Raw genomic sequence first — 12,192 nt, 5'->3', positions numbered from 1 at the left:
TGAGAATTGTTGCCATGCAGAATAGGATGGTGTTAGATTTGCTCACAGCTGGTGAGGGAGGTGTGTGTGTGAAGATTGGTACTGCATGTTGCACTTATATTCCAGACGAAGTTAACACCAATGTTACAGCAGCCATGGAAGTGATGAAGAATCTGAGGAAGGCCATGTCACAAGATGCACATCCAGAATCTCGTGATCCCGACTGGTTGAATTGGCTCCTCTCAGGAGAATGGTGGCATAAATTGTTGATGGTTTTTGCAATGATAATTGGTATATTCTCCCTTTTCTTCCTTTTTCTGATCTGCTGCATTCCATGCCTGAGAGCGATGGTCTCTTCAGTTGTCTGAGACAGGATGTATGCAAATTCAACTGCTATGACTGAACTCGACTTTGACTTTGAATTTGATTCTAGACTTTAAAGGTTTTTACAAAAGCTCTTACAAGGTTGATACAATGTTTTGACGTTCACATTAAAAACTGTTTCAGAGAGATGTGATACTGATGTTTAATTGTCCTTGTAACGACAAACAGGGGGGAATGTTGGAGAAAATATATTTTCATATATAATTAATCTCATTTATCTTTGGTGTTTATTCTATATCATTTAACCCATATAATCATTTATCCATTTCATTTATATTCATTTCATTTATGTATCATTTACCTTTTTTACATTTTCCATTTATGGTTTGCATTTGCTGTGCCTTATAACCCCATTGACAGGTGCACAGACTTCTAACCACAGGTTTTCAAGTATTGTCATATACGAAGAACAATTTTGTCACATTTGCCATTTGCTCTGTGCTCCTACGTAGGCGTAGGGGTTCAAAACCACAAGAGGGGTTGGAGGAGTACTGCTATGCCTAATGTGTGTGTTTCTGCATGTTCAGCAATGATGTGATGATGTGATGATGGAGGCGTGTACAAGCTTCAATAAAATGTTGTGCTTTGGGGAAGTTCGTTGGAGTTGGTTGGTCTCTGAGTGAAGCGCTTACAACGCTAAGATCTCAGGCGAACTCCCCTTGGCCAAGTAAAATCTCTGGTTGGCTCTCAGTGTGCTATATTGTTCTCGTCTCTGTGTGTATCAGTGCTGTATTTTCAGACCCAACACTGTGCTTTTCTCCCTCTCGATCCCCTCACCCCAACCGATCAAGGCAGATGGCTGCCATCATTTAGCCTGTTTTTTCTATAGGTTTTTTCTTGTTAGAGAGGGAGGTTTTCCTCTCCACTGTTGCTGTTAAATTGTTAATAATTATAATTAAAGGCTTGCTGTATGTGGGATTTGTTGAGTTTAGGTCTTAAAACAGACCTCGCAAAGTGCCTTGAGATATCTATGTTGTAATTTGGCACGTGAAAAGTGAATTGAATTGAAAAGTGAATTAGTGAATTGAAAAGGGAGTTAGAATTTAATTGAAGTTCAATAAATTGTAGCCCCCAGTGTGGGCAACCCCAGACCATGACTCTCACAACACCACGCTGAACTGTAAACAGGATGCACTAATTTTTGTAGTAGACACCTGTTTGCTGCCACGCATGCTTGACACCAGTTAATCTTGGCCTCATCAGACCACAGCATATGGCTCCAGTGCTTTAATTCAGTGCTTCTCAATTATTTTGGTTTTTTCGTGCAGGTAAACCCCTAGAAATTGTTTGTTTTCACATGGAAATTTTTTAATTTACGATCAAAAATAGAAAGGCTGTTTTATCAATTAAATACACAAATACCGAAGAAAAACAGATCTATTGTGTGATTATTAATTTGACAGTGATTCATTTTGCTCAACTAATCGACTGGGGTGATATTATTTGCTTATTTATGAATATTATTAGTCATTATTTGATCCGACCGGGAACACACTCTTTTGACCACGTGGTGGCGGTAAGGATGTGGTTACCGTTACTAAATGGCAAAAAATGCGAGGACGAAGAAGAAGGAATGCGTCTGTCATGGCGGCTCACTGAGCACATGTGTCTGTGTTTGATACGTCTGGGACCACAGGCAGCTGTTTTAAATTGACCTGAGCTTGAAGTGAAGGAGCAGAGCGATGCTGCTGGACGTGGAGCTCCCCGTGCTTCGAGGCTTCCTGACAGAAAGCGAGACAGCGGCATGGAAGCACAACGTCTGGAGGACCGCAGGTCAGACACTCTGTAATCAATCATCAATCAAAACAGATGTATGGGAAGCTACGACATGCCTTCACTGCTACATCCTTAAACCTTTGAATTCAAAGTGCGTTCAGTGTTTGCAGTGAAATGAGGATGTCCGAACGTGGCGTTGGTTGCTCGTAGTTGTCCCTGGTTGTGTAACACTTCGTAGTTAATCAGCCAACATCTGTCCTAAACATCCTAAATATGTCAACGAGCAAGTCGTTATCATGTCCACCAGCCACTGTGCATCTCTGTTGTGTGATGCCTCCCTTTCCCATATACCCTTCCAGTACTGTTCAGTTTCCAGCCTTTGCTCTGCTGTTATTACCCTGCCATTGAGAGTACACTTTCGCAGGTTGTGTTGCGAACAGCCGGTTTATTCGTCTGGCTTCATTGTCTCTGGTGTATCTCTTTAAGCGGCTGGCCAAGGCTTGTAGACTTTGCTTGGCAGTTTCGAGTGCTTCAGGTATGGGCATCTGGCTGTACCTCTTGGGCATCGGTCTTTTCATTGCACCTCTCTGGGCCTCTGTCATTTGGCTCACTTCCCTCCGAGCTGCCTTGATTTTTGCCTCCAACCTTCGTTTCCATGGTGGGTATTGTTTCTCATGGCTCCCATGGTTGCTCTTATAGCCAAGCACCTCTAGGATCACTGATGCTGAAGCGTATATCAGCTCATTGGTTTCTGTGATTGTTGTGGTGGGGATCGCTCTCAGTTCTGTATTAACATATTCCATGAGACTTTCTGATGGTACTTCACATAGCTGTTGTAATAGTCTTCGGGGTTGCCTGCTCAATCTCGCCATGACCTTTCAGGTCAGTCGCTGCCTCGTTCAGCGTGGCTGCTTCAGCTTCGTACCCAATTTCCAGTTTGGGAGATAATGTAATCTCCCCTCTGACCTGGCGCCCTGGCACCCCCTTACCGTAGCATGTGTGTTTCTACTATTGGCTTCGCCGTTAGCCTTGAATGTCACCGCACATTCTTTGCATGTAACTCCTCTGACTAGGGTTATTTGAGTAGTAGCATTCCAACAGAGCCCCCCCCCCGTGTGTGTGTGCGTGTGTGTGTGCAGGGGACAGACACAAAATTTATACAAATGTACATGTTGTAAATCTGGTGTAATTTGTGTTTCATGTGAATAGCTCAGCATATTGAAAAGTATATGGTTGAAATTACAATTAAAGATGACTTGACTTTGTTTAGCAGTTAACACTTAACGTCCTGATTTGGCTCCCTAAACACACAGATACCACATGGATTAAGTGAAAGCACATAAAGGTTAACTGTCGATTTGAGTGCTGCTTCTGTAATAGATAACAAGTCTGGACATAAGCAAACACACACTGAGTGTATGTGTGAGCCTGAACATGCTTCATTTATATTCATTCAATACGGTTTTGTTTTTTAGAGGTGGCTTCACTACTTTTGCCATTAATGGAAGGAGAATTTGAGAAAGTTCTACAGAGCCCCCAGGTGGTAGCACTGCTCAGTGGAGATGGCACCTTCAGCGAGGAGGAGGACATTGAGGCTTACCTGGAGAGAAGCCTCCTGTTGTACATTAATGGTGGTCCTAATGATGGCCAGAGCAACAGGTGAGCAGAAGGGCAGCCACGAAATATTTGTTCATTGACTCTGATTAATTGATTTTTTTTCTTTGCACACAACATTTTTTTTCCCATTGTAAATATTAGCCCACACTAAATGACAACCAAGTTGGGTTGTTTTACAAGTTACAGTCATGATCAGTTACATAGGTTGCTGTACTGTTGTATGTCTGCAATTGTAGTATGTACTGTTGTATGTCTGATGATCATGGACCTTTGGACAGTCCTTCAATCAAAAGGTTTTTTACAGTGACCATCTCCTTTCAATACTGTATTGCTAAATGTATTTTCAAATCGAACAATGGTATTGCATATTGAATTCCCAATTGAAAAAGAGCATTGCCCTTTGAATTTTGTGTCTAAACTTCTATATTCATTATCATTCTGACCATGTGGTAAATGAAGCTGAAACTGAATTTAATTGTTTGGATTGTGATATTTATCAACAACATAGACAAAGGAAAAAAACAAGCATTTTGGGATTTTACTCTAAGTTGTGGATGACTGATTTTACTGCCTGTAGAATCAGCCTGGTTGTTATATAATTGCATAGTTATAGTATTTGCCTGTTTTTATACCCTATTAGTTTTCAGTGTTTCTCCTATTTCTGAAAACTTAAGAAAACCTTTAATGTCTCTTTCTTATTTCTGTACATGTGTATTCTGTATTGCTGTAGGGAGCTGGTAGTGTTGGCCCTCGCTGTGTCCTGCCTTCACATGTTTGTGCAAAGTAACTGGACTGGTCCTCCGGTCTCTCTATACATTCCTGACCTGCTGCCCCCAGCTTTAATTTCATCTCAGGTAAGATATGCTCTCCTTGACGCTTTCCTGTGTTTTTCTGGTGTATGGATGGGTGGGTAGGTTGGTGCCTGTGTCTGTCTCAAAGGTCCATGCACATGCTTTTTTCATGAATACAATGCTAAAGAATTGGACCTTGATGTCCCAATAAGGTGTCTGTGACTTTTCATGCTAAAAAGCTCTGTAGATCGCCCACACGGCCTGTCTGAAAATGTGTGTTTTAAACTTTCGTCCACAATGCTCTGTTTTAGGGGTGTGTCGCAAGCGAAGTCAATTGCCACACCCCTTTTGAGGAAGCGCATAGCCGTGATCCGCCGCGGGAATCAAAAGTCACGGTCACTGAATCCACTGTAACAGTGAAACTGGCTACCTCGTCCTCGTAGTGGAGTTCATCCATATGTTTGATCCAGAATCTGACTCCATCACTTTAAAGAGCCTTGTTGTTAAAGCACACAACTTCCCACCTACAGTTTTTTAAACCCACCGTTTTTGTTATTTGGTGGTTTAACACTAGAACTACTAAAGGATATACAACAACGGCTAACAACGTCTGAGTGTTCATTTGTCCGGCACGCTCCAGCTGGCACCCTACCAAGAGCCGCTTTTGTTAGGTTTGTTAGGGCCATCACCCACGCACTCTGTGGGGTGGGACGCATGGGCTCGCTGACCCTGCTGCTGCCTGCAAGACAGAGCAGGGTTCCTACTCATGTTCCTATGAGTCTATGAGTGACATCCACTGTTACAATGTTCCACCGCCATGTGCTTGGATTTACAACGTGAAAGTGTGTCATTATTGCGGTCTCACCGAAGGAAGCAATAAAAGACATCAACAATACAATAAGAAAGTTTTGCTGCTTTGCTTATTCACAAAAAGCTAAATAAAGTTCACACATTATTGCACTTAAACGTTACCAAAAATTACAGAAAAGACGACTGTACACCCATCTAGTTTTAAAAAATTTGCAATTAAAAATATAATGGAAACCAAAAACACAAGCGTTTCGGTTTTATATACCGTTTATTTCGTTATTTTCCCTTTCACCTGTACCACATAATAACTCATTGCAGAGCTACAGCCATGTTCCTACAAAGTTAACCAGCTGTTTATTTCGTTATTCCCTCTTAATGTCCGTCTGGTGAATGAAAGTGGGCGGGGCCATCCACCTCCCAGAGCAGGGGCACTGGGGGGATGGGGAAACACACATCAACATGCAGGACAAAGATCTGCGTTTCTCTGCCTGCTACAGCCTCGGCTGCCTTGGGTTGTTAGTCTCCCTTTCACCTGTACCATATGAAATGTGTTCATACAAAGTTGATCAGCCGCTTTCAGAATCAGAATCGTTTTTATTCCCCAGGTTTGAACAGGGCAAACATTATTTTTATATGGTAGCCAGTTTTTATAATACACATACACACACACAAAAACCTCAAACCTCATGCATTTCCAGTCTACCTGTGGGTCTGGAATACACATCACTGCTCCACCTGGTGCATGAATGTGCAATTGCAGGTCATTTCTTTAAAAAGGTTTAGGGGGCGTTAACAAGGCAGCTACGCATTAAGTACATCACAATGGGGGTCATGACTGGTGTAGGCGGGCTTGGTGGAATGGTACCTAAGTCATGCTAATGTCATGACAAGATCAGTGTGAAATCCTGCAGGAGCGAGGTGGCGAAAATTTGCTGCTTCATCTGTAATCCGCACCATAACACGAGAATTACAAATTACCTGTCAACAATTAAAATATCAATAAGTTTACCATACAGAGTAAAAATATAGACATAATCAGATTATGAATACTACAACTTCTCAAATGTGAAAATCATACTATTGTTAAATGTACATACTTTTGCTTCTGAGGTGAGCAACAACTCTTGGTAGCCTTTAGTCCACAGCCTGCAGTGGCGTGTCAGTTTGAGAAACAACCTCCTCGCGTTTCGGTAGCTGGGATGCCCCAGCCTGTATAAAAAAAAAAATACCGTCACATTTACAGTTAGCTGACTAGATAAGCAACACACATATTAGATTTTGATAGAACTTGCCATAACCCATATTCACAGGTCTACTTGGGATTTTACAATTACATTTACAAACACAGCTGACTCTTACAACCTACTATTGCAGTTGTACTGAATGTCACGTGGAGGCTAAGGCTAGCCGCTAACGCTGCGGTACCATTGCGCTAGCGGTTAACATGATGCTAGCAGCTAAAATATGAGCTGAGTGAATGACCTCAGTACCATATATCACACGATTCGAACCGGACGAATGCTGGAGAGGCTTGGACTCATACAAATTGCCTGGCAGCACCTTGCAATAGTGTCTTTCTCTGTCGCTGTAGCTTTTAACATCAACTGTTCTAGCCATTAGCATTCCTTACACAGGAGGGAATCTAGGTTATAACCAAAGAAACTTCTGGAGTACATACATCAAATAAGTATCAAGCATGTACTTACGTTTGGGGGAAGCAGCAAGTGGATCACATCTTGTAGGTACAGCTTCTGGTAGCTCAGTTGGTAGCGCGTCAACCTCGGAAGGCAAAAGGTCTGCAAGGCGGGGGTTTGTCTTGCATCAGGTGTGTCCCTGAGCAAGACACTTCGCGCTAGCTCCCGCTCATGTGGCAGCGCACTGCTCCCCCAAGGGGGATGGGTCCAATGCAGAGAACAAATTTCCCCACTGTGGGACTAATAAGGGTTAATTTCTTCTTCTTCAACCTCAAGCCCAGTAATAAATATACCTTCGTTTTCAAAGCAGACGGAGGTGAAATTGTGTCCACACACAAAGAAGCATTTAGGCAGCGGTTCCGGCACCGCTCCAGTTACAAGTAAATAACAAAGTTCTGCTTTCTTGCTCCGCTGGTAAAATAAAAAAAGGCTGCGATTCTGGTTGGAACAGCCAACAACGGAGCACTTTCTGAACCCTAATGGCCTCATGTCAGTTCATGTCACAGACGACATCTTCTTTTGACTTTTAAACGATGCTGAATTGGATAAACTCTCAAAAATGTGAAATAAGTAGGGTGTGTGTGTGTGTGTGTGTGTGTGTGTGTGTGTGTGTGTGTGTGTGTGTGTGTGTGTGTGTGTGTGTGTGTGTGTGTGTGTGTGTGTGTGTGTGTGTGTGTGTGTGTGTGTGTGTGTGTGTGTGTGTGTGTGTGTGTGTGTGTGTGTGTGTGTGTGTGTGTGTGTGTGTGTGTGTGTGTGTGTGTGTGTGTGTGTGTGTGTGTGTGTGTTTCATTCAGCGGGAATATGACTCAGCTGATGAACTAAGGTGTAAATTTAAAGCCATATCAGTAAGGAGTTCCTAAACCTAATTTACATGTCATTGGCAGCATCAAACCCTGAAGGAGGCCGTTCAGTCCAGTCTGCTCCTGGATGGGGAGTCGGTGTACAGCCTGGTAGAAAACCCCATGTTACTCTTGCTGGCAAGGGTTATTCTTATTAGGTGTTCCTCCAAGATGGAAAGTCTGCAGGTAAGAATGAAGAAATTCAATTCATTCATTCATGAAGAAATTTATAATAGTAATGTCAAAGAAATTAGTCTGGTTGCCTGTCAATCTGTTCTTTTACTGTACGTCAGTCAGGTGGATGAGGATAGATGACAGACCAACATCTAATGAGTGGCACACTGCAGTCAAGACAATGACACTTAAAGCATCATGGGCTACATGTGTGGACCCTGTTCTTCTTTTTCACCAGAGAGTGAACTGCCTTCAGTTTGGTTAAGGTGGTCTGTTTTAAAGCCTGACCTAATATCTCTCGCTCTCGCTCTCGCTCTCGCTCTCGCTCTCTCGCTCTCTCGCTCTCTCGCTCTCTCTCTCGCTCTCTCGCTCTCTCTCGTATTTGTGTTTATGTTGTTGCTTTCCAAAAAAAAAGCTGCTGCCCTGGTGGATCCTTCGTTACATCAACCTGCACCAGCAAATCCTGGAGGCCCGCTCTCCACAGCTCTTTTGCTTGGCTCAGAGCAACATAGACAAAGGTTTGTTGACACGGAAATGCAGTTGTTCTTAGGCATTTGTGAACCTTTGTACAGGGACATTTGTATAAAGCTGAACTTGAGTGTTACAGACATGGCACCTGAGACCCTGAAGGGGGTAACAGTCCTTCCCCTATACACCAACTGCGCCACATACGTCAACACACACACACACACACACACACACACACACACACACACACACACACACACACACACACACACACACACACACACACACACACAAACATCTACTGTTATACGTGGACCCATGCAATCTCACATACATGCTTACACCCACACCATTCACTTATTCTCATTCACCGGAAGGGTGGGAGGGTAGGTCGTAGTTAAAACTGGGTCGTGATCCTCTGTACCAGGGCTGGTGGGTGAGGCTACAGCTGACCCCCACCTCCAGGCCCCAGTGAAAGAGTCCACCCCTGGCCCTAAGGGAGGCAGGGAGAGTTGGAAAACCAGCAGGACAGCGGCCCTCGAGTTTGCTGCAGGCCTTATGTAAAAGTGCTTATTGGCAACCTGTAAAATAGTTTCATTTACTAGTTATACCAGTTATAATAAACCAGTCAGAATCAGAAATCTTGCTATTATAGCAATTGAGTTGAATTAATGCTTTTATTTTGAATGTATTTGGAGGACGTGTGTGTGGGTAATTGTTCAATTATAAAATAGTCCAATTAGATAGTCATAAATAAACAATATTTAATACTTATTACTAAGATTTTAATGGGTGCTTTTATTTTGAAGATTTAGAGGTGGTGTGTGCCTAAATATTAAATACTGAAACCATGTAATGAACTCATTAACCATAAAGCTTGATCAACTTGATCAGTTGTAGTGAAGCTGATTTGCACCCCTGCTTAACAGGCTTGTTACAGTAAAACCATAATGGTTATCACAAAAATAGCACTTCACTTTATGAATACCAATGCTTCAATGAGCATTGAACTGAGACAGCTCAGGAAGTTCAACCTGTCCCAGGAGCTGCTGACCATGTTCTACACGGCCGTCTGTCCTCTGTACCTCCATCACTGTGTGGTTTTGTTTAGCCACCAAGCAGGACAGACACAGACTGCAGAGGGTGGTTTGGTCCGCAGAAAAGATTATCGAGACTGAGCTTTCTTCTATTGAACACCTGCCAGACTGTTGACCCCACACACCCTGCACACAAACTGTTTAAACTCCTTCCTTCTGGCAGGCGTCACAGAGCCATAGCCATAGCCACCAGAACCACCAGACACAGAGTCAGCTACTTCCCCCAGGCTGTCTGAGCTGAACTCTACAGGATACATACAGCAATACGCAATTTAACAATATATGTGCAAAAACCACTACGTTGAATGTCACATAGCGAGCTATAGTTTATATATTGTTTATTATTCTTTTTTTCAAAACTATATTTAAAATTGTATTTGTTTTTTTTTTTTTTGCAAACTTGGTCATTAAACTCTTATTCTGATTCTGATACAAATGCTGTGTCAGTGTTGACAGCTCCGGTCCGTTAAATATAAGAGTCACCCACACAGTCCTCTTGTGTTGAAGTTAAAACCCCCAAGAACAGAGCACTTTTTATAAGAGGATATGGACCTCCCATGTTTGTCATTTCACGGTGAGTGAGAGGGGGATAATAGCGGAAGTCCAGTTTTGGTTCTGTATCATCGTGGGGGTGGTGGTTCAGGTTTTGCTAGGAGGAGTTCCCCTCATGTGATGTCCCATTGGGGGACATTTCAGAACTGGAGTTTGACCCCATTGGAGAAAATCGCAAAATGTGAAAATAGGAGGAAATGCTTCTGTCATGCTCAGTGTATGTGTGTGTAAACGTGACCCATAGGAGTCATAGGAATGCTCCAGAATGTCTAAAAAGTGGATTTTGCATGATGGGTCCCCTTTAATATTTCCGCAGAATGATTGTTCAATGTCTAACCATGAGGAGTCTGTTGGATTGGGTTTTATCTGTTTGTGGACATGGTTTAGTCTGTTGGCAAGAAAGCAGTAGTAGAACTTAGGTCATTCCAATCCACCACAGCGCTCAGATTCTTGAAGAGCTTTTAAACTACTTGGTGGCAGCTTGTTTTTTCTCAACAATTGTGAGATGTATGAGTCTAATGCCTTAAACCACACTTGACTTGAGTTGGAGTCATTGAGAATATGTAGTTTCCTCATTTTTCAACCCTTTGAGTCTGTTTAGTAGTATTCAAATACTGTTATTATTCAGATCCATACCTAGAGACTTGAGTTATTAATGGTAAAATTATTTTTCTCTTTTGTAGTGCTGAAACACCAGTCTGTGCTGTCGGAACACAGACACCTGGCTATCCAGTTACACCTGGAGTGTGCTTACACTAGCATGACCTACTATGAGTACCACACCGCTTCAGAACACATTAAGAAGGCACAGGAGCTCTCACAGTTGAATATCACAATGACTGGTATGTAAAAAACCACAATATTAAACTAGTAGTAGCTTAGTGTACCAATAAATATGCCACTGAATGAATTTCTTAGAAGCTACAACAAAATTGAATTTAAGTTGACAACTTATTGTGTGACCAATCAAGGTGCCCTTGGCAAACGGACCCGTTTTCAGCAAAATGATTTGGCTCAGTTGATCCTTGATGTCAAGAAGAGTTTGTGTCTGCACGGCCAGATAAATGAGTCAAGCCCTACGCCTACACCCCAGGCCTACCTACCTAAGGTATGCAAGCTTCTGTTACCTTTATTTTAACTGACAACTCATATCTATCTTCATTTACACTAGGACTGTAAATGAAAATAATGGTGCATACATGTGATGGTCAGATTGAAGTTTTCAAGCTGTTTCTTGGGGAAAAATGTAATCCCTTCTGTAGTTATACCTTAAATAAAAGAGACAATCATTTGAGACCTTTTAGGATTTTTACTTGAACAAGAGTGAGCAGTTTACAGCAAAGGCATCTTCCTCTCACTCAAAGAAAGTAAAGAGTACAGCTTACTTATATAGTTTGCGGCGGTGCATGGTCACAATTAATAGAGAAATATTTTCTGCACAGAGCAATTATCAAGGACAAAGATGCTACACACAGATACTCACGTAAAAAAAAACACAGCTAATGAGTTTACAATAAATCAGCAAAATATGGTTCAATGTTTAAGTCCAGTGCACAGGCGCGAGCCCTGCTGCAGCATGCTTCGGTCACTCTGTCATACCGTGTTGTCCTTTCTGTATTTTTCCTTACTTTTTACCTACTGCAAGTGTTTTTCTTTAATTAGTCTTAGTATTTAAGGTGCCCCCTCTCTGATCATGTTGTTCGAGAGAGTTTTTTGGTCTTTAGCTTGGATTTATACGTTTTCTAATGCGTAAAGCTGGTGCGCAAGAGCAGACCCAGTGCCATGTGAACTTTGTTTACAACAAAGTGCAAAATATACAACTGGTTCACAAATAAACACATCCAGGTGTTAGAATGGCAAAGTTAATGTCCTGACCTGAATCCAATTGAGAGTCTGTGGAAAGAACTAAAAACTGCTGTTCACAAATGCTCTCTATCCAACCTTAGAGCTCAAGCTTTTTTGCAAGGAGGAATGGGCAAAAATTTCAGTCTCTTGATGTGCAAAACTGATAGACATACCCCAAACAAGTTACAGCTGTAATTGCAGCAAAAGGTGGCCCTGAGCCATGAGC

The 12,192-nt window shown here is 42.2% G+C and overlaps 2 protein-coding genes across 3 annotated transcripts in view; one reads left to right on the top strand and one right to left on the bottom strand.

Moving 5' to 3' along the window:
- LOC129603086 (uncharacterized) overlaps nucleotides 1-12,192 on the bottom strand; it is a 66,466-nt gene that overhangs the window by 52,679 nt on the left and 1,595 nt on the right. The window lies entirely within an intron of this gene.
- ttc27 (tetratricopeptide repeat domain 27) overlaps nucleotides 1,915-12,192 on the top strand; it is a 60,396-nt gene continuing 50,118 nt past the window's right edge. For both annotated transcript variants that reach the window (XM_041074053.2, XM_029175847.3), the window contains exons 1-7: nucleotides 1,915-2,136; nucleotides 3,555-3,738; nucleotides 4,427-4,550; nucleotides 7,876-8,016; nucleotides 8,420-8,522; nucleotides 10,805-10,963; nucleotides 11,093-11,229. In XM_041074053.2, the coding sequence (XP_040929987.1) occupies nucleotides 2,046-2,136; nucleotides 3,555-3,738; nucleotides 4,427-4,550; nucleotides 7,876-8,016; nucleotides 8,420-8,522; nucleotides 10,805-10,963; nucleotides 11,093-11,229 (939 nt within the window). In that variant the 5' untranslated portion in view covers nucleotides 1,915-2,045. The remainder of the gene's footprint in view (nucleotides 2,137-3,554; nucleotides 3,739-4,426; nucleotides 4,551-7,875; nucleotides 8,017-8,419; nucleotides 8,523-10,804; nucleotides 10,964-11,092; nucleotides 11,230-12,192) is intronic.

This window comes from Betta splendens, chromosome 15 (assembly GCF_900634795.4).
Source record: "Betta splendens chromosome 15, fBetSpl5.4, whole genome shotgun sequence".
Classification (NCBI taxonomy): domain Eukaryota; kingdom Metazoa; phylum Chordata; class Actinopteri; order Anabantiformes; family Osphronemidae; genus Betta; species Betta splendens.
Note: the sequence above shows the minus strand (reverse complement) of the source record. Positions and strands in the feature narration are given on the sequence as shown.